Raw genomic sequence first — 25,878 nt, forward strand, 5'->3', positions numbered from 1 at the left:
CACACAGACACTCAACCAATAGAACAGTTAGATAGGACACGACCAATGGGCATTCACGATACACACAGAGGTGACACGACCACAGGAGGGCATTACACCAACCCATATATAAAGGACACAACACACAGGATCTTCCTCTTTCCAGTGGAGACAGTCAATGAGTATAGACAAAGGGTTGATTCAATATCACTCCCACCACGTGGATTGTATCAGACTAGTTAGTCAGTCTGGGTAGCTATAGAAGGATTAACAGTAGTGGCAAACCCGAGTAGGAGAAGTGTAAATAGTTTAATAAACATGTTGAAGTTATCTCCACGTCTGAACCTTCCTTTGTCAAGTACGCCACAAGGAAGCAGATTATGCTAAGCTTAGAGCATAACAAAACAGGTTTCACCCCCACAACCCAAAGGTGTGCAGGTTAGGTGGATTGGCCACGCTAAATTGCCCCTTAAATGGAAAAAAATAATTGGGTACTTTAAATTTATTTTTAAAAAACAAAAGGAAATAATTAAAAAATAGAACTGATATCATATTTGAAATCTTACGCAACAGGGCAGCAGGGTAGCATGGTGGTTAGCATAAACGCTTCACAGCTCCAGGATCCCAGGTTCGATTCCCGGCTGGGTCACTGTCTGTGTGGAGTCTGCACGTCCTCCCCCTGTGTGCGTGGGTTTCCTCCGGGTGCTCCGGTTTCCTCCCACAGTCCAAAGATGTGCGGGTTAGGTGGATTGGCCATGCTAAATTGCCCGTAGTGTCCTAATAAAAGTAAGGTTAAGGGGGGGGTTGTTGGGTTACGGGTATAGGGTGGATACATGGGTTTGAGTAGGGTGATCATGGCTCGGCACAACATTGAGGGCCGAAGGGCCTGTTCTGTGCTGTACTGTTCTATGTTCTATGTTCTATTCATACCTTATTAGTACTAGCACTTGATTGCCTTACTGATAAAAGAGCAACAAATTACAACTAAGGACACAGGAGCTAGTCAATGAACAAGCAGTTGCATAAAGTAGAAAATAAATTGTTACCTTTTCGTCAACCTGAAGAACTGTTTATGAACAATGATCTTTGTGACTTTAAATTGACTGAAACCACTACGCTCTCTGGCTGTGTAATGGTGGAATGCGCTGGAACGCCATGGAAATGAGTTATGATGTGTGGGGCATTGATTTGTTAAGAGACGCTGAATATTCAGTGGAATGAGGCAATGATAACCAGAGAAATTTCCCACTGAGCCAATCAGAAGAAACCACTTAGGAATGGGTCAGGATTGGGCAGCACGGTGGCACAGTGGTTAGCATTGCTGCCTCATGGCGCCGAGGTCCCAGGTTCGATCCCAGCTCTGGGTCACTGTCCGTGTGGAGTATGCACATTCTCCCCGTGTTTGTGTGGGTTTCGCCCCCACAACCCAAAGATGTGCAGGATAGGCCACGCTAAATTACCCCTTAATCGGAAAAAAATAATTGCGTACTCTAAATTTATTTTTAAAAAGGAATGGCTCAGGAAAAGTGCAGTTAGAGGTAGTTAACTCATAGAATGTCATGGATCCCCGACAGCACAGAAGGAGGGCCATTCAGTCCATCGAGTCTGTACCGATCCTTTGAAAGAGCACCCTAGCTAGGCCCACTCCCCCGCCCAATCCCCATAACCCCATTTGGACACCAGGGGTAATTTTTTTTAGCATTGCCAATTTTCTTTTAGCATGGCCAATCCACTTAACCTGCACATCTTTAGACCGTGGGAGGAACCGGAGAACCCGGAGGAAAGCCATGCAGGCACGGGGAGAAAGTGTGAACTGCACGCAGTCACCCAAGGTCGGACTTGTTTGGTTATGTGAAGTATCTAGGCTTTGGATGCCTAGCTAGCCGAGAGCGCACTCACCAGGGATGTTTGCCTGACATTGCGCCTTATAAAGTAATGTATTTCTTTCCATTGCAGACTATTCTGATGTGTTTTGGTGGTTTACATCTTGTGGAGCTAGCGGCCCCAATGGACCTACTCAAGCTCAGTGTGACAACGCCTACCGCCACACAAACGTCTCTGTGGGTCTACACTCAGAGGGACCTCTCAAGGGCACTCAGACTTGGAAGATTCCAGCGACAAGCAAATATGTGTAAGTGGAATTCTCCGATTCTCATTTGAAGCCAGCACATCCTGAATCACACTGGTCTGGTGCAGGGCGTCATCCAAATTGGTGATCAGAGGTCTTAGCGAATCCAAACAAGCTTATCTTTTGACTGCAGCCAGCTCTGAGACACTTAGGTACAGAGAGCCACTATCAACAGCACAGGATAAATACAGTTTCTCGCAAAACCACCAGAAGGATTTGTTCTATTAAGGCACCCACTAAGCTTTGTTGCCACAATCACATGCTACTTTAAAATAATCAACCTCACTGACTCAATTTCCATTAAAAATAGGCACACCGCATCTGTCATGTCCCATTGTTGGATGGCAAACCAATGCACCCTTGTTGATAGGTGATGCGACCATCAATTCACACGAAACGGAGAGTTGAAGTGAACAGTGGTTTTAATCAGCTAGAACTGTGCCTGCCTGTGACTGCGAGTGCCGCCTACAGGCTGCAGATCTATGCTGCATCTAGCATCTAGCAGATCTAGCATCAATGCTTCACAGCTCCAGGGTCCCAGGTTCGATTCCCGGCTGGGGCACTGTCTGTGCGGAGTCTGCACGTCCTCCCCGTGTGTGCGTGGGTTTCCTCCGGGTGCTCCGGTTTCCTCCCACAGTCCAAAGATGTGCGGGTTAGGTGGATTGACCATGCTAAATTGCCCTTAGTGTCCTAAAAAATAATGTTAATGGGGGTTGTTGGGTTACTGGTATAGGGTGGATACGTGGGCTTGAGTAGGGTGATCATTGCTCGGCACAACATTGAGGGCCGAAGGGCCTGTTCTGTGCTGTACTGTTCTAATTCTAATTCTAATCTATATACCTCCCCCGAGGGGACGGAGCCATAGGCAGAGCCCACAAGGGCACTGACATAATACAGTGCGATGTAACGTGATACAATGGTGGGCCATAGATGGAGCCCACAAGGGCATCAACATAGTACAATGTAATGCAGTGTAATACAGTGGTGAATGGTTGCCGTAATACATTCACCACAATAGGTCAGCAACAAACTCCTTATGTCCAAGACTTGATTTTAGTACATAGAACATAGAACAATAAGGTCAAGTAATTTTTAAAAAATTCTTCCACATGATATGAGTGTCGCTGTCCATGCTACATTTTTAGGGCCCACCTAATTGCCCTCGAGAAGGTGCTGGTGAGATGCCTTCTTGAACTGCCGCAGCCTGAAGGCTTGTGCTCCAGAACTTGTCGCATCCCGAGCCAAGCTGTTCCAGTACAGCTGCAACACTGGCACCTACCCCACGATGTGGGAAATTGCCCAGATGAGTCCTGTACACAAGAAGCAGGACAAATCCAGTCCAGCCAATTACCGCCCTATCAGTTTACTCTCCATTATCAGCAAAGGGATGGAAGGAGTCATCAACGGTGCTATAGGGGAGGCATGGTGGCCCAGTGATTAGCACTGCTGCCTCACGGCTCTGAGGACCCAGGTTCGATCTTGGCCCCAGGTCACTGCCCATGTGGAGTTTGCACATTCTCCCCATGTTTGCATGCGTCTCACCCCCACAACCCAAACATGCGCAGGGTAGGTGGACTGGCCACGCTAAATTGCCCCTTAATTGGAAAACAAATCGGGTAACTCTAAATATATATTTTTTAAATCAGCCATACTATCAAGCGGTACTTACTCAGTAATAACCTACTCACGAACACTCAGTTTGGGTTCCGCCAGGGTCACTCAGCTCCTGACTTCATTACAGCCTTGGTTCAAACATGGACAAAAAGGCTGAATGTCAGAGGTGAGGTGAGAGTGACTGACTGACTTTGACACCAAGGCAGAATATGGCATCAAGGAACCTTAGCTAAACTGGAGTCAATGAGAATCATAGGGAAAACTCTCCGCTGGTTGGAGTCACACCTGGCATAAAGGAAGATGGTTGTGGTGGTTGGAGGTCAATTGTCTCGGCTCCAGGACATCACTGCAGGAGTTCCTCAGGGTAGTGTCCTCGGCCCAAACATCTTCAGCTGTTTCATCAATGACCTCCCTTCCATCATAAAGTCAGAAGTGAGGATGTTTGCAGATGACTGCACAGTGTTCAGCGACCTCTCAGATAATGAAGTAGTCCATGTCCAAATGCAGCAAGACCTGGACAATATCCAGGCTTGGCCTGACAAGTGGCAAGTTACATTCACGCCACAGAATTGCCAGACAATGACCACCTCCTACAAGAGAGAATCTAACCATCATCCCTTGACATTCAGTGGCCTTACCATCATCGAATCCCCTGCAATCAACATGCTGGCGGTCACCATTGATCAGAAACTGAACTGGACTAGCCATATTAATACGGTGGCTACCAGAGTAGGTCAAAGGCTAGGAATCTAATGGCGAGTAACTCACCTCCTGACCCCCCAAAGCCTGTCCACCATCTGCAAGGCACAAGTCAGGAGTGTAATGGAATATTCTCCACTTGCCTGGATGAGTGCTGCTCCAGCAACACTCAAGCAGCTCGACACCATCCAAGACAAAGCAGCCTGTTTGATTGCTCCCCTTCCACAAACATTCACACCCTCCACCATTGACGAATAGTGGTAGCCGTGTGTCCCATCTACAAGGTGCACTGCAGTAACTCACCAAGGTTCCTTAGACAGGACCTTCCAAACCGACGACCAGTACCATCTAGAAGGACAAGAGCAGCAGATACCTGGGAACCCCACCACCTGGAGGTTCCCCTCCAAGTCACTCACCACCTTGACTTGGAAATATATCGGCATTCCTTCACTGTCGCTGGGACAAAATCCTGGAACTCCCTCCCTAACAGCACAACGGGTGTACTTACACCTCAAGGACTGCAGTGGTTCATGAAAGCAAGTCACCAACACCTTCTGAAGGGCAACTAGGGATGGACAATAAATGCTGGCCTAACCAGTGACACCCACATCCTGTAAATTAATTTTAAATAAAGTCTATGTACTGTAGGTGCACCCACAGTGTTGTAAAGAAGGGGGTTCCAGGATTTTGACAGACACAGTGAAGGAACAGTGATACTGTTCCAATTGAGGATGGTGAGTTGCTTCGAGCTGAACTTACGGAGGGTGGAGTTCCCATCCATCTGGTGTCCTTGTCGTTTTAGGTTCCAGATGTTGAAGGTTTGGAAGGGGCTATCAAAGGAGCCTTGATGAGTTGCTGCAATGCATCTTGTAGATGGTGAAGGGAGTGGATAGGGTGCCAATCAAGTGGGACACTTTGCCCTTTGTGGTGCTGAGCTTCTTGAATACTGTCGAAGCTGCACTTCTCCAGGAAAGTGGAGAGTATTCCATCACACTCCTGATTGTGCCTTGTAGAAAGTGGATAGGCTTTGGGGAGTCAAGGGGTGAGTTAATCGCCACAGAATTCCCAACCTCTGATCTGCTCTTTTAGCTAAAAGATTTTTGTAGCTGGTCCAGTCAGTTTCTGATCAATGATAACCACCACAATGTTGATAATAGGGGGAATTCAGTAATGTGATTGAATGCCAAGGGGAGATGTTTAGATTCTCTCTTGTTGGAGGTGGTCAGTGCCTGGCATTTGAATGGCATGAATGTTACTTGCCACTTATCTGCCCAAATCAGATTGTTGTACAGATCTTGTTGCATATGGACATGAACTGCTTCAACATTGGAGGAGTCATAAATGGATCTGAACATTGTGCAGTCATCAGGAAACATCCCCACTTCTGACCTTGTGATGGAAGGAAGGTGATTGATGAAACAGCTGAAAATGGTTGGGCCTGTGGGGCATAGTATTAATTGATTTAAGTAGTAGTGTCTAAAGGGGTATGTCAGAGGCTGGTAATTCTGCAGCAAGTAACTCACCTCCCAAAAGCCTGTCCATCATCCACAAAGCATAAGTCAGGAGTGTGGTGGAATACTCCCCACTTGCCTGAGTAAGTGCAGCTCCAACAACACTTAAGAAGCTCAGCAGCATCCAAGAGAGAGCAGCCCCTTGGGTTGATAACCCATCAACCACCTTAGGCATTCACTCCCTCTTCCACCGACTTACAGTAACAGCAGTATGTACCATCTATAAGATGCACTGCAGCAACTCACCAAAGTTCCTTCAATGGCACCTTCCAAACCTGTGGCCTCTACCACATTGAAGCATAAGGGCAGCAAACGTACAAAGCAAACAAATCTGTGGGCTGTCTAGCATCAGCAACATCATTTGGTACTTCCACAATCATCCCATCCATCCACTTCTTAAGGCAGATCTGGCAACCCAAACAAGATGAGAGCATAGGATAGGCCTAACTTATCCAGTTTCTTATAGTTGGGCTTTTCAAAGATTAGATGACAGGTGGAGTCTGTGCAGGTTCCTTCACATACACCAAAGCTTTTGACGTCTAAAGTTGTGATGTTCCAGTCTCATCACCAGTGTGCATCGTCATGGGCAAGACAGGAAAATTTAGACCTTTAAATTCTCTCCAGCTTTCCCACCCCACCCATGATGATGCTTGCCAGAGGTAAGTCTGGAAAATCCCAGTCCAAGTTAATGTCAATGACAGCATCTAAAATAGAATTGCTTCTAGTCACACACCACCCTGACTTGGAACTGTATTGTCATTCCTTTGCAGCGACCCACCTCGTTGCTGCGTCATAAGCCGAGAACTTATTTCCTAACAGCACTATGGGTGTACCTACACCTTCTGGACTGCTGCATTTCAATAAGGCTTTTCATCACCTTCTCAAGGGCAATTAGTGATAGGCAACCACTTTGCCAGTGATGCCCAATTCTTAAAAACAATTTTAAAATATATCCTCTGTTAATCCATATTAGTTCTGATTTTAGTAAATCTTTCCCTCTGATTAGTCAGAGCTCTGTTTCTAGTTAGTCCTTCGTTCATGCGTCTGTGTTTCGATTCTACTCAATCATATTCACTGTCAAGTCCCAGTGCCAAGTCAAATGGGTCAAATTCAAATGGATCTCTCACTCTTTAGTCTCTGAGTCTGATTTCAGCAGTCCCTCACCATTCCCTTTTCTCTAGGGTGTCTGCTTATGGAGCAGCAGGTGGAAAAGGCGCCCGGAACAGCAATAAGAGGTCACATGGAATTTTCATTTCAGCCATCTTTCATCTGGAGAAGGATGATCTTCTTTATATCCTGGTCGGACAGCAAGGAGAAGATGCCTGCCCGGGGGTATGTAGAATGTCTTAAACATCTGGTGTGTCACATTATAAGGATGAAGGGGGCTTGATTAAGTGTAAATGTATCAAGGGCAGGCAAACAAGGGGATTATACCATTTGGGACTCAAGACTTGAATGATGTATCCATCTCGAATCAGATCCACATCTGATTGGGAAAAATGTCTTGTTGCCTTGCCCTCTTGCCTATAGAGCAGCATACATTACCACATTGCTCATCAAAACTTAGAATGGCTGCAACACAGAAGGAGGACATTTGGTCCATCAAGCCAGTGCTGGCTCTCCACGAGAACAATTTGGTCCCAGTCCCCATCCTTTCCCCGTAGCCCTGCATTTGTTTTCTCTTCAGATCCTTATCCAATTCCCTTTTGAAAGCAATGATAGATTCTGCTTTCACCACATCTTCAGGCCACCACATCTAGATCTTAAGCAGTCGCAAGGTAAAAAAGATTTTCCGCATGTCATCTTTAGTGGACTTCCTGGCTGTCTGTAAGAGCAGTTCACTTAGTCCCACTCCCCCTTTCGAAGCCTCCACCCTCAAGTATTGCTACTCTGAACCATGTACTACCCTGTAGCAAGGGCAGGATTTATTAGATGGCGGAGTTTCCTGCCCTGCCACCTAAAGGATCAGTGGGGAACGCAGCCCTGCCAGTACCGGCTGCCAAGCAGCCATTTAACATTTTGCTAAATAATTTAATCATTAATTGCCTAAGGCTGAGTCTCCTGCCTTCATCTGGAGACAAAGTCACACCTTAGAGTGCTTGCCAGCCAATCAAATGGCCAACATCTCTTTAGTCTTTAGGGGCAGTGGCATAGTGGGTTTGTCGCTGGACAAGTAGTCCAGAGACACAGAGTCATTCTCTGGGGACCCAAGTTCAAATCCTACCTTGGCAGATGGTGAATATCGGGCAGCACAGTAGCATGGTGGTTAGCATAAATGCTTCACAGCTCCAGGGTCCCAGGTTCGGTTCCCGGCTGGGTCACTGTCTGTGCGGAGTCTGCACGTCCTCCCCGTGTGTGCGTGGGTTTCCTCCGGGTGCTCCAGTTTCCTCCCACAGTCCAAAGATGTGCGGGTTAGGTGGATTGGCCATGCTAAATTGCCCGTAGTGTCCTAAAAAGTAATGTTAAGGTGGGGGGGGGGGTTGTTGGGTTACGGGTATAGGGTGGATACGTGGGTTTGAGTAGGGTGATCATTGCTCGGCACAACATCGAGGGCCGAAGGGCCTGTTCTGTGCTGTACTGTTCTATGTTCTATGTTCTAGTCCCTGCATCAGCTTTTCCAAGTAACTGTCATCCTGGGCATACAGGCAGTCCCCTTGGAAGAGGAGCTAATAGAAGTCGGACTGAAGATCATTCTGGTGTATTAGCAGGCCCCAGCGAGAGGAGTGAGGTGGTCGGAAAGCTGGATTTGAGAGGCGGATGGGGAGGTTTCTGTTAATGAGGGTTATACTCACTGAGCTAAATCGCTGGCTTTTAAAGCAGACCAAGCAGGCCAGCAGCACGGTTCGATTCCCGTACCAGCCTCCCCGGACAGGCGCCGGAATGTGGCGACTAGGGGCTTTTCACAGTAACTTCTCATTGAAGCCTACTCGTGACAATAAACGATTTTCATTTCATTTCATTTCATACCCTTTTGGGGTGTTACCTACAATAGGCAAAAAGATCACCAAAGGATATATCACCCCCTCGCCCACATCTCCCCATCTCAACTTGCATGACAGCAAACCACACAGCTAAAGCTGCTGGGCTACCCGCTTGACATGGGTCTCCCCATGCCATGGGTAAAATAGCAGTGGGGCGGGATGAAACACTGAGGTGGCAATTGATTGGCCACTCAGGACCTCAACAAGCCCAAAGAGGGCAGGTAAACCCGACGCCTCCACAAATCCCCTTGTAAAATGAAAGAGTGGTTGGGGGCGGGCAGGTAGGTGGTGGACAGGCTGCAAGCTGCATTATGCCAGCCTTCAAACCCACCTCTGGGGAACCGTAAAATTCTGTCCTTCGACTTTGAAATCAGACGTTTATGGCCACATTACGTCTCCTGTGTTGAAAATACAACTTTTCCTTCAACACCATAAAAGAAAACAGAAACTCTTTTGAGTGTGCAGTTGTTACCCACTTGGCCTGGAGATGGAGTTGTGAGCATGTCAGGTACTTGACTGACAAATAAAAACCTCACCCAGCTGTGTCTGGAGGTCATCTTCCAGCCACAACTTTCCACTCCACCTTTTCAGATAATGACGGATGAAATCTGTTCAACTTCAAGCCGATCCTCAAATCCATTCTGGCAAATCAGCATTTTATACAATGGAAGCTAGATGCTGTGAATAAAACTAACTGGTTTAAAGCACAGAAACAGGCCATTCGGCCCCAACGCCGTATACCAGCAATATGCTTCACATGAACCTCTCCAATCACATATCTTTCAGTTACCGTCCCCTCATGCGCTCATCTATCTTCCCTATAAATGTACGTGTTAAGAGAAATAAGCTGCATCTATAGAATGGCGACAGGATGACTAGAATGGCCTAGAAGTTACCAGAATCTCCGTTTTTCTGTTTAGAAAGATTCCATGACGCGGAAGATCTGTTTGGGAGAATCTTCCATCATCGAAGATGAATACAATGCTAATAATGCCATGTCAGAATGGGCAGGAGGTGGAGGCGGCGGCGGAGGAGCCACATATATCTTCAAGGTATGCAGGTTCTGTTGTAAGGAACATAACTGTATGTCTTCACAGGCAATTCCACTGTACAAATTGCTGGAAGGTCTCCTGCTGTTGAATGGTGGAGTGGGCTCAAGGAGCCGGATGGCCTACTCCTGCTCCTGTTTTCTATGTTTCTATGTCTATGTTTCCATTATGTTTTCCTTCTCTTAAATTTCATCTTTCAGGTTCAGTACTCAGCTTCCCTCAGACATGTACAATGCAGTCCAACTGGGACATTACGCAGTGCTTATTAAATCCAAGCTATTGTTGGCCATCTTGGGTCCTATTTGATCACTTGTGACTCGAGAGCATGCTCCAACTGGTCATAGGGTCATACAGCACAGAAAGAGGCCCTTCAGCCCATCTTGTCTGTGCCAGCAATCGAGCACCGATCTATTCCAGTTCCATCTTGAGCACTTAGTCCGTAGCCTTATATGCTATGGTGTTACTCATTTGACTAATTGAAAAGAAGAGAAAGAAAGGCATGCATTTATATAACATCTATCACAATCTCAGGGTGTCCCAAAGTACTTTACAACCAATGAAGTACTCTTGAAGTATTGTCACCCATGTACAAAATCTGACAGCAAATTTGCATACAGCAAACTTCCATGGACAGCAATGTGAGAGTGACCAGTTAACCTGTGAGCTTAATCATAATGTTTGAGGGATATATGTCAGCCAGGACTCTCTGCACTTCTTCAAAATATTGGTGTGGCATCTATTATGTCAACTGAGAAGGCAGATGAGATTTAGGCTTAATGTCTCATCTGCAAGATGGGACCTCCATCTGTGCAGCACTCCCTTGGTACTACACTGAAGTGTCAGGCAGATTGTGGACTTAAGCCTCTGGAATGTAAATCTCCTGATTCAGAGGTAACAGTCCTGCCACTGAGCCAAAGCTACAAGTAACAATTGGTAGCTTGCTGCTAACCACATGGTGAGCTGCCTTCTTGAACCGCGGCAGTCATGTGGTGTAAGTACACCCATGGTGCAGTTAGGGAGGGAGTTCCAAGATTTTGACCCAGCGACAATGATGGAACAGCGATATTATTCCAAGTCAGGAAGTTGAGTGGCTTGGAGTGAAACCTCCAGGCAGCTCACCACCACCTTCCGGAGGTGCTGCTAACCACAAGGTATGAACAAGACATGAAGCTTATTGGGATTGATCTCAAATTAGATGGTCAATACTCCACTGATGTGGCAATGCCAGTGTTGGACTGGGGTGAAGTTAAAACTCACCACTATTCTTAGAATTCCCCCTATACCAAAAAAAAAGGTTGATATTCTAAATGGTGAACAGGGATTCTCACTCCCTGACTCCAGTGCAGGCTTCTGTGGATGCTATTCAGGTCAAACTATCTTTTCAAGTTATCCCCCGGTATAACCCATACCTTCACCGAAGAATTTTACCTACTTACCCCTTAATAGCATTGATGTCCTGGGTCCTGCGTTATTAAGGAAGTGAAGTAAGCTAATAACCACTTTTTCAGGTTAAGTTATTTTTATTATTATATTTTTTCTTTTAAAAGCTGCAAACACTTTCTTTACAGAAAGGAAAAAAGATCTTGCTTCTGGCTGCTGCTGGTTGCTTCAGGCCCACCTTGGCAATCGATCTTCTTAAAATCTGGTCTTCTTGAGTTGTATTCGCTGGTGAACTCGGTTGCTGTGTCCTGTTCTTCCCATGCAACGAGCTGTGAGAGCTGGCTCTGCTAGCTATCTCTAAGCTGACTCTGACTCCTGTTTAAATTCTAGTCTTCCTTAGATGTATAACTGTTTAAACTCGGCTGCTTGCCTTGTCTTTCCCATGACCGAGCTCTCTCTCTCTCTCTCTCTGAGTTCTCCTCCGCTTCTCTCCTGTTGCTGTTGCTGTTGCTCTTCTGCTTCTGCTCCCTGGGTTTATATTCTCTTTCTGAGAGTTATTAAGTTTTAACGACTTTATTGTAAATGGGCTTGTTTCACTTTGATAGTTTAAAAGTATCTTTGATGTAAACATCTTACTACAACTAATTATTCATTTTGGGCATATCGTCTCCTCTCAGATCTGATTAAAAAATGCTTTGGTTTCAATAGTTAACTTTTATTTCTGTGATTTCGAATCGTTTAATTTTCCAATTGTCCCCAGCTCATAACTTTGCCTTTGATTTTGACTTAAATTATGTTTCTCATAGACAGGTCGTCTCCAATTTTCTTTTAATTGTCTTGATGTTCATAGAATTTTACACTTTAAAATTGACACCAAATTCGACTGGGCATCTTCCATCCTTTCCAGCTGTTTACTAAGAGAGTTTATTTCAATTAAGGTGTGAAACTTTGCTTTTAGCTGTATGCTAAAATTTAACTTGGTTATGACTTGAAAGACTTGCCTGTTTTAAACATTCGTCACTTAATGCAATTGAAACTCTCATCCATGCTTTTTCAGATGCTTCCTGAGATAGTTACATTCCATGAAGGTGTGAGCCATTGTTTTAGCTTACCACATGAAACCTATGTGTATGATTAGCCTGCTTGTGAGCAAGAATCTACATTTTACAACCCTGCTCTTTGCAGCTGCTATTAACCTTTTGTGGGATCTTTCCCTGTACCCTCTCAAACCAGATATTGCCAGACTTCCATGTTTCAAATGACACATTTTTCTGTATTTTCAAGAACAGGGGTGATCACAGTAAAAAGTCTTACAACACTAGGTTAAAGTCCAGGTGATGAAGGAGTTATGCTCCGAAAGCTAGTGATTCCAAACAAACCTGTTGGACTTCAACCTGGTGTTGTAAGACTTCTTACAATACTCCGCTGGGCAACAAGGTCTACAGATGATGGGCCATGGAATTGTTTTGTTTATGGAGAGCAGGAGGATCCAAAGATTTCAATTCATTGGAAACTAACGCTGTTAAGAGTACTTTTTCAGTACAAAGTACAGAACAAAAATGATTATTTGCGTTGTTTAAATGATGCTTTCTATGCAGATGGAGAATGGGGTTTCAGTGCCACTATTGATTGCAGCTGGTGGGGGTGGCAAAGCATATTTGGAGGACCCAGATGCCATTATGGATGATCTGATGGTGGAGCAATATGAAAATGACACATCAGTGCCTGGATTCAATGGCCAAATCGGGGCAGCAGGTTAGTGAGTGAAAAGATAATGTGTAATTTCTTTTACTTCTTTCAACCTAGCCACCACAGCCCTGGGGGATGCACTGAGGCTGTACGAGCTGGAGTTGCTCGAAGAGGACCCTGCCTCACCGGAGCCTGCCCCTGAGGAACAGGAGGGAACTGGTGAGGATGGAGAGCCGGCTGCCCAACAGGCCGAGGAGGAGGTGGGAAGGAGACGCTTCATCAGGCCTCGTGTGTACCGGCAGCGCCTGCCAATCGAGGACCTGCTGGACCGGGCATGTCGCCAAAGACTCCGTCTGAGTACTGGGACAATGCAACATGTCTGTCGGATCATGGCGCACCTGGTACTGTGTACGTATGGGGAGGACACCAAAATGATGGTCGCACAAGGCGGCACGGTGTCACAGTGGTTAGCACTGCTGCCTCATGGCGCCAAGGACCCTGGTTTGATTCCGGCCCTGGGTCACTGTCTGTGTGGAGTTTGCACATTCTTCCTGTGTCTGTGTAGGTCTCACCCCCACAACTTAAAGATGTGCAGGGTAAGTGGATCTGCCGCGCTAAATTGCCCCCAAGATTTTTTTCAAAAAGGTGACGGTCGCCCTGAACCTTTACGCCATGGGGTCCTTCCAGGTGCCGAGTGGAGACCTGTCCGGGATCTCACAGACCTCAGTGCACAGCTGCATCCGTGCCGTCACGGACGCCTTATGTGCCCGGTCAGCACAATATATCGGCTTCAATGTGGACCATGCCCAACAGGATGCCCAGGCAGTGGTGTTCACCGCCATCACCGGGATGCCCCAGGTCTAGGGGGCGATTCATGTCCCTCCATGAGCACCAGCCCATGGTGGGTAAGTCCTCACGAACCAAAATGGGTTCCACTCGATGAACATGCAGCTGGTGTGTGGCCATGAGCTGCAAATCATGCACATCTGTGCCTGATACCCGGGCAGTGTGCACAGCGCCATCATCCTGGCACACTCGACGGTTCCTCTCACCTTCAAGGCGCACACCGGGTGAGGGATTGGCTCTTGGGCGATCGTGTTTGATGACACCTACCCAGAGGAGGCCACAGACGGACATGGAGACCCACCACAAGAACGCCCATGCCCTGACCAGGGGCATGATCGAGCAGTGCTTCGGCATCCTGAAGGTGCCTACACCACTCTGTGAGGACCTTCCAGTATAGCGTTAGGAGGGTCTCCCACATCATGGCGGCCTGTTGTGTCTACAACATTGCGCAGCAGAGGGGTGTGAAGTGCTGGAGGAGGGGGATAAACGCCAGGCCTCCTCCGTGAGGAGGATGCGGAGGAGGGCCAGGATCGGCAGCGATGTGGCCCGGCTAGCACAAGTCGCTGCACAATGTGAGTGCCGGGGATGGCGCGCACGGGACGCACTAATTCCCTCCATGTTCACCGACTAGGAGGTCTGGTCGAAGACACGAACATCCCATCCCCACCATCACACGCTCCCGCTCCGGCTGACCACCACCTCCCATGACCACCTGCCTAACTCACAGTCCCCTCCGTCATTCCTACCTGCAGGTGCAGGCCCTGTATTGGCAGTAACACTGGTCCATGGGATGGAGGATGATGACAACCCGCTCTGCGATAAGCTCTGATGCTCTGGATCATTCCACAGAGTCGGAGTCCTGCCCACGATAACACTTCCACCGTCCACCTGGGTGATCCCGGCATGTGAGCTGGCCATTCCATCACACGGTCCCACTGAACCCTTGGGGAGGCCGAGGTAGGGACAGGGGGTGAGGGGAAGGGCCTGGTACCGGGGCGATGTGCAGGGTCTGAACTCGGGGGCCCTGACCCGTGACCACCTCCACCATCCACCTACCTTCACCTCCTATCCCACTCCCCCACCTCACCCACAGTGCCCCACACTTTTGTGCACAAGTGCTAATTTTGAAAATAACATGTGAACGTCACTATAAAGGTTTGTGCCCTCGGGCTATCCTATGTGCTGCACTCATGCCGACCTAACTGTTGTCTACCTTTCTGGCCTTACAGGCACTCACGCTATGTCTAAGTGGATTGCCATGTAGTACATCATTGCCATATAATGCTGCTGCAAATCCCATCCTGTGACATGAGTCCCCTTTGGCAGCCTTCCTTTGGATGGGCCTGTAGTTGTCAGGGTGTCCCAGGTGGTGTGCTGCCACCCTGTTCTGTCCACTGCCTATTGGATGCGCCAGAGACAGGAGCGGAGGAGTCCGAGGCACTGCTGTTTCAGGACCTACCTACAGGAGTCACCGGCACAGGCCCCATCACCTCCTGCTCCCCCGGGGTGTTAAACGAATGATGCTGTGGCATGAAGAGACAAAAGTCCAGCTCCTTTTCACAAACACCTTTATTTCACTTTAACAGACTCTGCACTAAACTCAATCATCACATCACCAGATCCAGAGGCCACCTGAAGCTCCTTTACATATCAGTGTCAATCATTGAACACTTAACATAAATGAGACAATCATTGAACATTTAACATAAATGAGACAACTAATTGCAATGTCTCTTAATCCATTACTTAACACGGGGTGCCCCATGACCCCCGGGCTAATCCATGGGACAAGGGTGTGAGTGGTGCTAACCCCTGAGGCTCCCCCACCACCTGGCGCTGTCAGTCCTGGAGGCCCGCTCTCGTCTTGACCAGGGTCTGCAAGCTTGCAGCCGTGGTGCACAGTGACTGGGCCACCTCTCTCTGGGACTGGCGCAGATCAGCTAGTGCCAGGACAATGATGATGCCACCCTCATCCATAACCCGTTGTGCCTGGGCCATGCTCAGGAGCGGCTGCAATGTCAACCTGGCCCTGGTACAAAGCAGCCCCAGCCCTGTCAGGTGCCTTGGCCACCGCCTGCACAGAGTGCCCCAGGCCTTGGACATCCTGACCCATGGTCGATGCCTTTGCCCCCAAGGTGTTCACTGCAGACGCCACCGTGTTGTGTTGGGCTGGATGATACACATTGTCGGTACCACCTCCTGCCCCTTGCACGCAATTGGACTCCTCCAACAGCACCTGCAGGCACTGGATGGTTGCTGACTGCTAGTCCCTGGCTCTGTGGCTGCATCTCCATTATCGATGAGTCCACTTTTCCAAAAACCTGAGACTTGTCTGAACGGCAGCTAATCCCTGGGGTCAACTGCCCTCCGACCGTCCGCCACCTCGAGGGTTCCTACCTCCGCCTGATGTACTGCAGCACGTGTGTGATGCGCACCAGATAGTGCCCCAGGAGCCTCTTCACCAAATGCCCAACCCAGGTGAGTCTCTCGGGATGATGGAGAGTACTGAAGACAGCTGTGCACAAAGTCAGTGTCGTCTCCGGGGTGTGTCAAGCTGGCCTTTTGGGGTTGGCGTTGCTGTCTGTTACCTCCTCATCGCTGAAATCTACTTAGGGTTGAGGTCGGGGGGCAGCACAGTGGTGCAGTGGTTAGCTCTGCTGCCTCACGGCGCCAAGGTCCCAGGTTCGATCCCAGCTCTGGGTCACTGTCTGTGTGGAGTTTCCACATTCGCCCCGTGTCTACGTGGGTTTTGCCCCCACAACCCAAAGATGTGCAGGGTAGGTGGCTTAGCCACACTAATTTGCCCCTTAATTGGAAAAAATACGAATTGGTTATTCTAAATTTATTCTTAAGAAAAGGGTTGAGGTCGGGGACACCGTAAGGATCCACCTCATGGACAGGTGATCCTCCAAGAAACAAAATGTGACTCATGATTTGATTGAGGGTATAGGGGTGTGGGGGTGTGGGGATGGTGGTGTGGGTGGGATGGAGGTTGTGCCACGCATGCCACGGGAAACCACAATGCAGCGGGGTCTCACTTGGTTGCCTGATGCCGACCTCCACTTTGGTGACCGTCCACTTTCTGGGTCCATCGACTAGGTCCAGTGCCCGCCGCTCAGTGGCGCTGAGGGGCCACAGGTCTGACGGTCCTCCTCCAGTCTTTCTCTCTCTCTCTCCATTTATGCGCCACCTCCTCCCGGGTGGAGAGACAGAATGTGTACAGTGTTAGACAGTCAGACGTGGGCAGCACAAGGGTTGGGCAGCTGTTGGCCTTCGTGGCCAGGGCACCCGGCCATGGCGATCGGTATAGATACTGGCATGAGGTGCAGGTTAGGGTGCGAACACACTGCTGGCGGGTGGGGTTCAGACACACTCCAGGTTTAGGGGGGGTGGGTTTCACAGGTGTTTGGGACGGGTGTTGGTGCCAGGGGCACAGTGCTGCTGACTCACTTTGCCCGTCCTGTGGAGGTCGTGCAGCTTCTGTCTGCACTGCTGTCCAGTTCTTGTGGTGGGCGCACGGTGCTCACGGCCTTTGCCACCTGTACCCAGGCCCGGTGTACGCCGGTGGGTGGCAGCCTCATTCCCACCCCGGGGAACAGGGTGGCCCACCTCCCCTCCACGGCGTCCTACAGGGTCTCGAGCTCTTCATCAGTGAACTGGGGTGCCATTCTTTTTGCTTCCATGCTGCAGGCTGGAACGCGTGTGTGTGGGGAGTGGAGTGCTGATATGTGGCTGCACCTTGTCAGCCCCTTGAGGGCCAATCCCAACTTCACCGAAGCGGACACCGTTTTTCATTGGAAACGACTAGGTTCTACGTGGCGCCGCTGTTAGTACATTAACGGATCAAGAATTGCTCCAGGATCGGCGCAAATTTAGTTGTCATGGGACTCCACCGATTCAGTTCCTGTATCAACACTTAGGGCGAGAGTCTCCGCACTCCCGACGGTGCGGAGAATAGCGTGGCTCGTAAAATTTTACGACACGAATCGCTGCCGCCGTTTTTTTACGGCCGGCAGCGATTCACAGCTGATGGATGGGCCGAATTCCCAGCCCTTTACGGCTGTTTTTACGAACGGCAAACACACCTGGTCTGGCCGTTCGTAAAAACGGCCGTAAACTCTCGCTTTTTATAACCATGGCACCGATTGGCACGGCTGTACCACGGCCGTGCCAAGGGTGCCATGGACCCGCGATCGGTGGGCACCGATCGCGGGCAGCGGGCCCGATGCCCGCGCACTATTTGTCCTTCCGCCGCCCCACAGTATCCATTCGCAGGGCGGCTGAGGGGCATCCCGGCCCGCGCATGCGCGGGTTTCGCGCAAATACGCGATGACGTCATCCGCGTATGCGCGGGTTGGAGTCTTCCAATCCGCGCATGCGCGGCTGACGTCATATGACGCGTCAGCCGGCGCTAACTCTGGCAAGCGGGCTTAATGAAATTCGTTAAGCCCGCGATGCCGGAGTTTACGGCGTCGGGCTGCTAGCCCCGACCGGGGACCAGAATCGGTCCCCGGTCGGGAAGGGGGGGGCTGGTGTCAAACCCGCCCGGATTTGACGCCAGCCTTACGATTTCTCCCCATATGGGAGAATCTCGCCCTTAGTTTCTGAAACGGGAATCCTGCCATGGGTTTATCTGTCATAGATATCACTGCAAGTTAGTTATATTCCAAGCCAGAAATTCACTGGATGTGATTATCCGTTGACCAACGCCGGAATCGGGAAATGCGATTGGGCGGAGAATAGGTCCCAATGCCTAAATCACAGCGGGCACCAATTAGATGCCAAATCGCAATTCTCCATCACCTGGGCAGGGGCGTTAATGTATACCGGAATGCACAAACAGTAAACACTATTTGCATATCATTAGCGGGGGGAGGTGGGTGGGGGGGAGGGGAGTGGGGGGGGGGGGGCGGCCTTGCCAGGGCCGGGGGAGGGGGGCCCTGCCACGGCCGGGGGAGGGGGTTGTGATTGGAAGGTAACAGGCCGAGTGGCTGGGGTGACCCCCCACGACACTGGACGGAGTCCCGTCACGGACCGCCGTTACCGTGGCCTGCAAGGCAGCCACCTTGCTGTTCACCCCACTTACCACACACCTTGGCCTCTGGTTCTGCAGAGTGACAGTGGCTGTGGGGTGCCCTCACCCCTCCACCACCCCCCACTCTCCAGTCCTCACCCAACCCAGCTGCCACCCGCCGGTGGGCCACCCAGGGAAACGGGCACAGTAGCCCCAACGGGAGCGTCGGGCAGGGGCCGTGGAGCATGCCGCTGGCAAGGGCAGTGCCAGTCAACTGTAGCCCTGGCATCAGAGACAGGCGCCAAGGCTAGGACCCCACGGTGCCAGCCTCCGACAGGGCCAGGGGTGTGGGGATGTGTGTGAGGTGGGGGGGAACATGCGAGGGCAGAGCCCGCAGTGCCAACTGGGGCCACCGTGTAGCCCGGGCAGAGGGCTGGTGTCTGAGCTCTGCTCTCATCGCTGCTCGGATCATGGGGGTGGGGGCTCCGTATGTGGCACTGCTAGCACGGGAGATGCCAGATGGACCCGCCCCATCACCACAAGGTCCTGCAAGATACAAGACAAGATGTATGATTAGACCATGGGTGGTGGGGGTCACCGTGTGGTTGACGATGGGAGGTGGTAAGGGTGGGGGTAATGGAGGATGGGGGTGGTGTGGGTTGACACACGTGTCATGGGGAACTGCAACTCAGCGGGGTTTCATTTCCTCAGTCAACGCCAACCTCCACCCCGGCGACTGCCTTTTCCTTGGGCTTGCTGACCAGATCCAGGGCCCTCTGCTCAGCCACATTGAGGTGCCACAGGTCCGGCGTTCCCCCTCCTGTCTTCTCCCACTCCCAGCGGTTGTGCACGGCCTTCTCCTGGGGATGGGAAAAGAAAACTACAGTGTTAGACAATCTGACACATGCAGCCCAGGTGGTCGATAGCTGGTGGCTTCAGTGGCCAGGATACCCGGCCATGGCGGCCATGTGGTTTGCCAGCCTCTAGGTTTGTGGTGGGGGGGGGGGGGGGGGTAAGGTTACAGATGTGTGGGGCAGGGGCACCGTGCTGCCTACTCACCCTGGCTGTCCTGAGGAGGTCGTGCAGTTTATTCCGGCCCTGCTGGCCTGTCTGGACGACAGCGCCGACTGTCTCTGCCACCTGCGCCCAGGGATGGCAAACAGCAGCGACTGGCATCGTCCTTCCCTGCCCAGGTTCATGCTCTGATCCTCAATGGCGTTCCGTGTCCGGGAACCTTGGTGCCACGTGTCTTGCTGCCATCTTGTTGGCTGGGATGGTGTGTGTGGAGAGTAAAGTGTGTATATGCGGCTGCAGCTTGTCAGCCTCCTGAGTGTCAATCGCGAAACCGGTGAATCCGGCAATGTTTCTCATTAGAATCGATTGTGTTCCAAGTGGCGCCGGTGCTCGCCTCTTACCACTGGCGGAATCGGTCCAGGTGTGGCACCAGACTTGCTGTAGTGAAAGACCACCAATTCTGCGTCACTATCAACACTTAGGGCGCGATTCTCCGCTGCCCACGCCGGGTGGGAGAATAGCGGGAGGGCCTCCTGACATTTTTTGCGCCCTCCCGCTATTCTCCCCCCCCCCCCTCGCCCGACCCACTTCACGAATCGCCGCTCGCCGTTTTTTACGGCAAGCGGCGATTCTCCGCTGCCGATGGGCCGAGCGGCCGGGCCTTTACGCCCGTTTTTTCACAGCAGCAAACACACCTGCTTGCTGCCGTCGTAAAAACGGGCGCTGGATGCCCGTTTGGGGTGGGAGCACCACCTTTGTGCTCGGGAGGGGATAGGCCCGCGATCGGTGCCCACCAATCGTCGGGCCTGCGACCAAAAGGGACGCACTATTTCCCCTCCGCCGCCCGACAAGATCAAGCCGCTACATCTTGTCGGGTGGCGGTGGAGAAATGCGGAACTGCGCATGCGCGGGTTCCGTCAATGGCGTGATGATGTCACCCGCGCATGCGCGAGTTGGAGCCGGCTCCAACCTGCGCATGCGCGGCTGACGTCATACAGGCGCCAGATGCGCGTCATCTTGGCGCGCGGCCTTAACGACAGTCGTTAAGGCCACGACGCCGTGATTCCCGGGGTCCCGCTCCTAGCCCCAATGGGGGGGGAGAATCGGGTCCTGGGAACGGGCGTGAAGGCTGCCGTGAAACACGGCCAGTTTCACGGCAGCCTTTACGACTCTGCATTTGTGGAGAATCTCGCCCATAGTCTCAGAAAGGGAGAATCCCGTCCCATGTCGCTGGGTTGGGAGGCGACTATTTAACTACTGAGATTCCGTGTCACATCTGAATTAAGAGGAAGAAGATAAGCTTGACTGAGGTAGATAAATTAGACAAATTAGACTGCTTATAAAATAGTCCAAACCTCTTCAGTCTAATTTAATTGGTTGTCACCTCTGACCTGCAGGTGGAGGCGGTGGTTGGAATGACATCACCAAGTATCCTTGGTCAGGAAAGTCTCTCATGGAAGGTGCTCATGGGGGCAGTGCGTGCCCCCAAGCTCTGAAGAAGCTGGAGTGGGCAACACATGGCGGCTTTGGAGGGGGTGGTGGGGCTTGCACGTCAGGAGGAGGAGGTGGTGGATACAGAGGTAAGTCCTGGCAAAATGTATTGTATAACAAAGCATGTGCTGGAAATCTGAAATAAAATCAGGAAACGCTCAGCAGGTCAGGCAACGTCTGTGGAGAGAGAAACAGAGTTTAACACTTCAGGTCGGTGGCCATTTGTCAGAGCCGTTCTGTACTACTTGTATCGATGAATCATTCAGATATTATTGAATTGTACATTAAGACAGAGGGACCAATAGCATTTTACCATTTCTAGTCGCTTTCAAACTTTGAGGTACAGTATTCCTCCTTTGGAAAGTTACAAAAGAAAGGGCAGTACGGTGGCGCAGTAGGATAGCCCTGCTGCCTCGAGGTTCCAGGTTCAATCCTGGCTCTGGGTCACTGTCCATGTGGAGTTTGCACATTCTCCCTGTGTTTGTGTGGGTTTCGCCCCCACAACCCAAAGATGTGCAAGGTAGGTGGATTGGCCATGCTAAATTGCCCCTTAATTGGGAAAAATGAATTGGATACTCTAAATTTCTTTTTTGCAAAAGAAATTATATTGGCTGACCCCATCCCAAAATCCCCAATTTACTCTTGCAAAGCACGGTAGCATAGTGGGGGCTACAAGGTAGCATAGTGGTTAGCACTATTGCTTCACAGCTCCGGGGTCCCAGGTTCGATTCCCGGCTTGGGTCACTGTCTGTGAGGAGTCTGCACGTTCTCCCCGTGTTTGCGTGGGTTTCCTCCGGGTGCTACGATTTCCTCCCACAGTCCAAAGATGTGTAAGTTGGGTGGATTGGCCATGCTAAATTACCCTTAGTTTCCAAAAAAAGGTTAGGGGGAGTAATGGGGTTCGCGTGGAGGTGGGGGATAGGGTGGAGGTATGGGTTTAGGTTGGGTGCTTTTTCCAGGAGCCGGTGCAGACTCGATGGGCCGAATGTCCTCCTTCTGCACTGTAAATGCTATGAAAGATGACAGCCATTTTCGGCAGCCCCGATGATTGTACCGAATGGGAGTGTCTGTGACTGGCTAAAGAGCAAGGTTGACAATCCCCTGAAGTCTCAGATGGCCCTGCTTCAGAGTAGCTGCTCTGATTTACAGCAAAAAATTGTTCTTCTGATTTGAGGAAGATTTGCATAACTGGCCATTTCATTCTGGCTCTGAAACAATCAAAATCCTCCTGCCTGTAAGTCATTCTTCACAGGGTTAGTTTTGCTGCATCTACTTGTCCCTCTGTGTTGGTAAACAAATTGCTTGCAAAAGCTGAGATGATGTTAGAAGTCAGAATAACTCTAGGGTCCTAGAATCATAGAATTCCGACAGTACAGAATGTCATTCGGCCCATCGAATTTGCACCAACCCTCTGAAAAAGCACCCTACCTAGGCCCACTCCCCCGCCATATCCCCATAATCCCACCTAACCTGCACATCTTTGGACAGTGGAAGGAAACCTGAGCACCCGGAGGAAATCCAGGCAGACACGGGAAGAAAGTGCAAATTCCACATAGACGATCCCCAAGGCCGGAATTGAACCTGGATCTCTGGTGATGTGAGGCGGCTGTGCTAACCACTGTGCCCACCATGCTGCCCTAAATTCTAAAGTCCTCAGGGTGGCCCAAAAGGTTTCAAAACCAACTGAAGTGCAGACATCTTTGTCAGGTAGGAAACGAGGCAGCCAATGTACAGCAAGTTGCCACATATAGCAATGAGCTAATAAGCTGATAGCCTTTGAGACACCAGGGAGAACTCCCCTGTCCTTCCTTGAAACAATGCCATAGAGTCATTCCCATTCATCTGAGAGGCCAAGCGGAATCTCAGTACCTGGAAAGTGGCACCTTCAACTCACTCAGCCGAGAAACTGTGTTTAAGTCCTTGGGGGGGGGGGGGAAATTTGAACACCCTGACCCAGAAGCGAGAATACTACCACTGAGCCAAGACTGAATGTCTTGTAAACAACACTTTTAATGGAAAAAGTAGCTAAGCAACAGTATAATATATAAGTATGAGACTCTCCTGTTTTCAGGTGGAGATGCATCTTTAACTGATGGGATCACAGCGGACGGCTATGACGGAATTTCGTTTGTCAATCAGGCTGGAGAGATCTATCTGCACCCATTAGCAGGTAAGGAGAAATGATGGGCAGCCAATCTGGTGCTTAGATATTACCATTCTCCAGCAAAGTCTTCTGCTTCTCAAAAATGATTTACTCTTATTTAATGGATGAGGTGATGGAGATGAGGTGGTGTAGTGGTAATGTCATTGAACCCAGGCTCATGCTCTGGAATATAGGTTCAAATCCCACCCCGGCATCGGACATAAAAGCTAGTGCCCGTAATGGTAACAGTGAAATGATTGTTGCTCAAGCCCAGCTGCTCACTGATGCCCTTAACCGGTCTGGCCTACATGTGACTCCAGTTCTACAGAAATGTGGTTGACTCTTAGCTGCCCTCTGAAATGGTCTAGCAAACCACTCATTTAAAAGGCAATTTGGGATGGGCAACAAATGCTGGCCTTGCCAGCGATGCCCGCATTCAATGAAAGAATGGTTCAAGGGCCCGTCAGGTAGGGGGATAGAGGCCGGCCCGCCGATCAGTGGGCTCCGATTGCAGGCCAGACCCCATCGGAGACCCCCACCGGTGAATGATCGCTTTGACCCGCCCCACAGGCTGCCCCCCCCCCCCCCCGACCCTTCGCACAGAGTTCCCGCCGGCAGCGACCAGGGGTGAACAGTGCTGGCAGGACTCTGCCATTTCCGCGCTGCCGCTCGGCCCATCCGGACTGGAGAATCAGCGGCCCCGCCGATTCCAACAGCCCGCGGTCGGTGCTGTGTGAAACGCGCCGGCGCAAATGGCGCCGATTCTCCGCACCTCGGAGAATTGTGCGCCGGCGTCGGGGCGTCGTGGCGCAGTTGCGGCGCTTCTCCAGCCCGGCACGGGGCTCGGAGAATCACCCCCTATATTTAAGTAAATAACCCAGGCTGGTTTGATTCACACACAATTTAGGGTTGTCTCCGAGGTTCTTAATCATTTTTTTCCATTTGTCTTACATTTACCACTTTACTCTCCAACCTAAAAGCTATCTTCTTACAAATAAAAGTTGTAATACCTCCAATACGCATGCATTATGGAATCAGATATTCACAATGAATAGTGCCAGTGTAAAGGATAAAGTGCAAAGTGGTTGTGATAGAGGACAGTCATGGAGATGGTATTGTTCTGTTCAGCAATGACCGGGTGTTCCAAAGGTAGTGATGCATGCTAATGGCAGGGATGGTGTGTCAGGTGGAAGTGAATTTTAAAAATCTGAAGAAAATACTTGAGACAATACAACAGCAAAGTGCTTTGGGTAAGAAAATTGGGACAGGAAGGGACAGAGCGCTTAATGACAACAGTGCATCAACGAATGAGGTTCATGCAAAGAATATTGGTTAAAAATATAAAATTAAAGGCCTTTGTTTATCTGAATGTGCAAAACATTCACAATATGATAGATGAATGAGTTGCACAAATAGGGATAAATGGCTTAGATCCAATCACCATTACGGAGATATGGTTACAAGGTGACCAAGGATGGGAAATAAATATCCCAGGGCACACATAATTCTGAAGACAGACAGAATAGAAAAAGAAGAGTAGCGCTGATGATAAAGGATGTATTAAAGGACTAGTGAGAACAGATCTTGGCCCAGGAGATCAGTATGGGAGATTAGGAATAACAAGTCAGAAAAAGCTGGTGGGAGTAGTTTATAGGCCTTTTACCACAGTGATATCATTGGAGTGCTAAACAAAAAGTAATTGGAGTTTGTAACAGAGGAAATGCAATAATTGTGGGGAATGTTAATCTTCATATTGATTGGGCCAATCAGATTGGCAAAGATGGTCTGGAAGATGAGTCCGGAAGCTTTTGTGGCAATTTGTTGGAAGAGTTGCCTGGAACAATACCTTAGGAACCAATCAGGGATAAAGCTTTTTTTAAATCTTTCTTTGTGTAATGAGGCAGGATTAATTAGTAACCTCACAGTTAAAGATCCATTGAGAAAAAGTAATTTTAATTCCATACTGAGTTTGAAAGCATCACACTGTAGTCCCAAAAATAATCTTAAACTCAGGCAAAGCCAAATACGTAGGTATGAGAAGAGAACTGGCTAATTTTGATTGGAATTGGACTAAAAACTTTGGCAATGAATAAAGAATTTGGCAGTGGGAAACATTTAAAGAAACAACTTAAAATATTTAACAAAATGCATTCACTAAAAAAACTCAGCAAGAAGCACCCATCCCTGACTTACTGAGGAAGTTAAAGATAATGGGCGGGATTCTCCGCAGCCTGGCACTGAAATCAGGAATGGCGAACAGACAGAGAATGACTCCCGACGCCGGAATCGTGGCAGGCAGCAGTTTGACGCCCGTTCGCGCTGCTCCACCTCCTCCAAATC

The 25,878-nt window shown here is 49.8% G+C and overlaps 1 protein-coding gene across 1 annotated transcript in view; it reads left to right on the forward strand.

Moving 5' to 3' along the window:
• Nucleotides 1-25,878, forward strand: part of ltk (leukocyte receptor tyrosine kinase) — a 261,905-nt gene that overhangs the window by 109,075 nt on the left and 126,952 nt on the right. Inside the window, exons 4-9 of the mRNA XM_038784003.1 lie at nt 1,936-2,110; nt 7,113-7,263; nt 9,833-9,964; nt 12,940-13,096; nt 21,302-21,484; nt 23,467-23,565. Coding sequence (XP_038639931.1) covers nt 1,936-2,110; nt 7,113-7,263; nt 9,833-9,964; nt 12,940-13,096; nt 21,302-21,484; nt 23,467-23,565 — 897 coding nt within the window. The remainder of the gene's footprint in view (nt 1-1,935; nt 2,111-7,112; nt 7,264-9,832; nt 9,965-12,939; nt 13,097-21,301; nt 21,485-23,466; nt 23,566-25,878) is intronic.

This window comes from Scyliorhinus canicula, chromosome 2, assembly GCF_902713615.1.
Source record: "Scyliorhinus canicula chromosome 2, sScyCan1.1, whole genome shotgun sequence".
Classification (NCBI taxonomy): domain Eukaryota; kingdom Metazoa; phylum Chordata; class Chondrichthyes; order Carcharhiniformes; family Scyliorhinidae; genus Scyliorhinus; species Scyliorhinus canicula.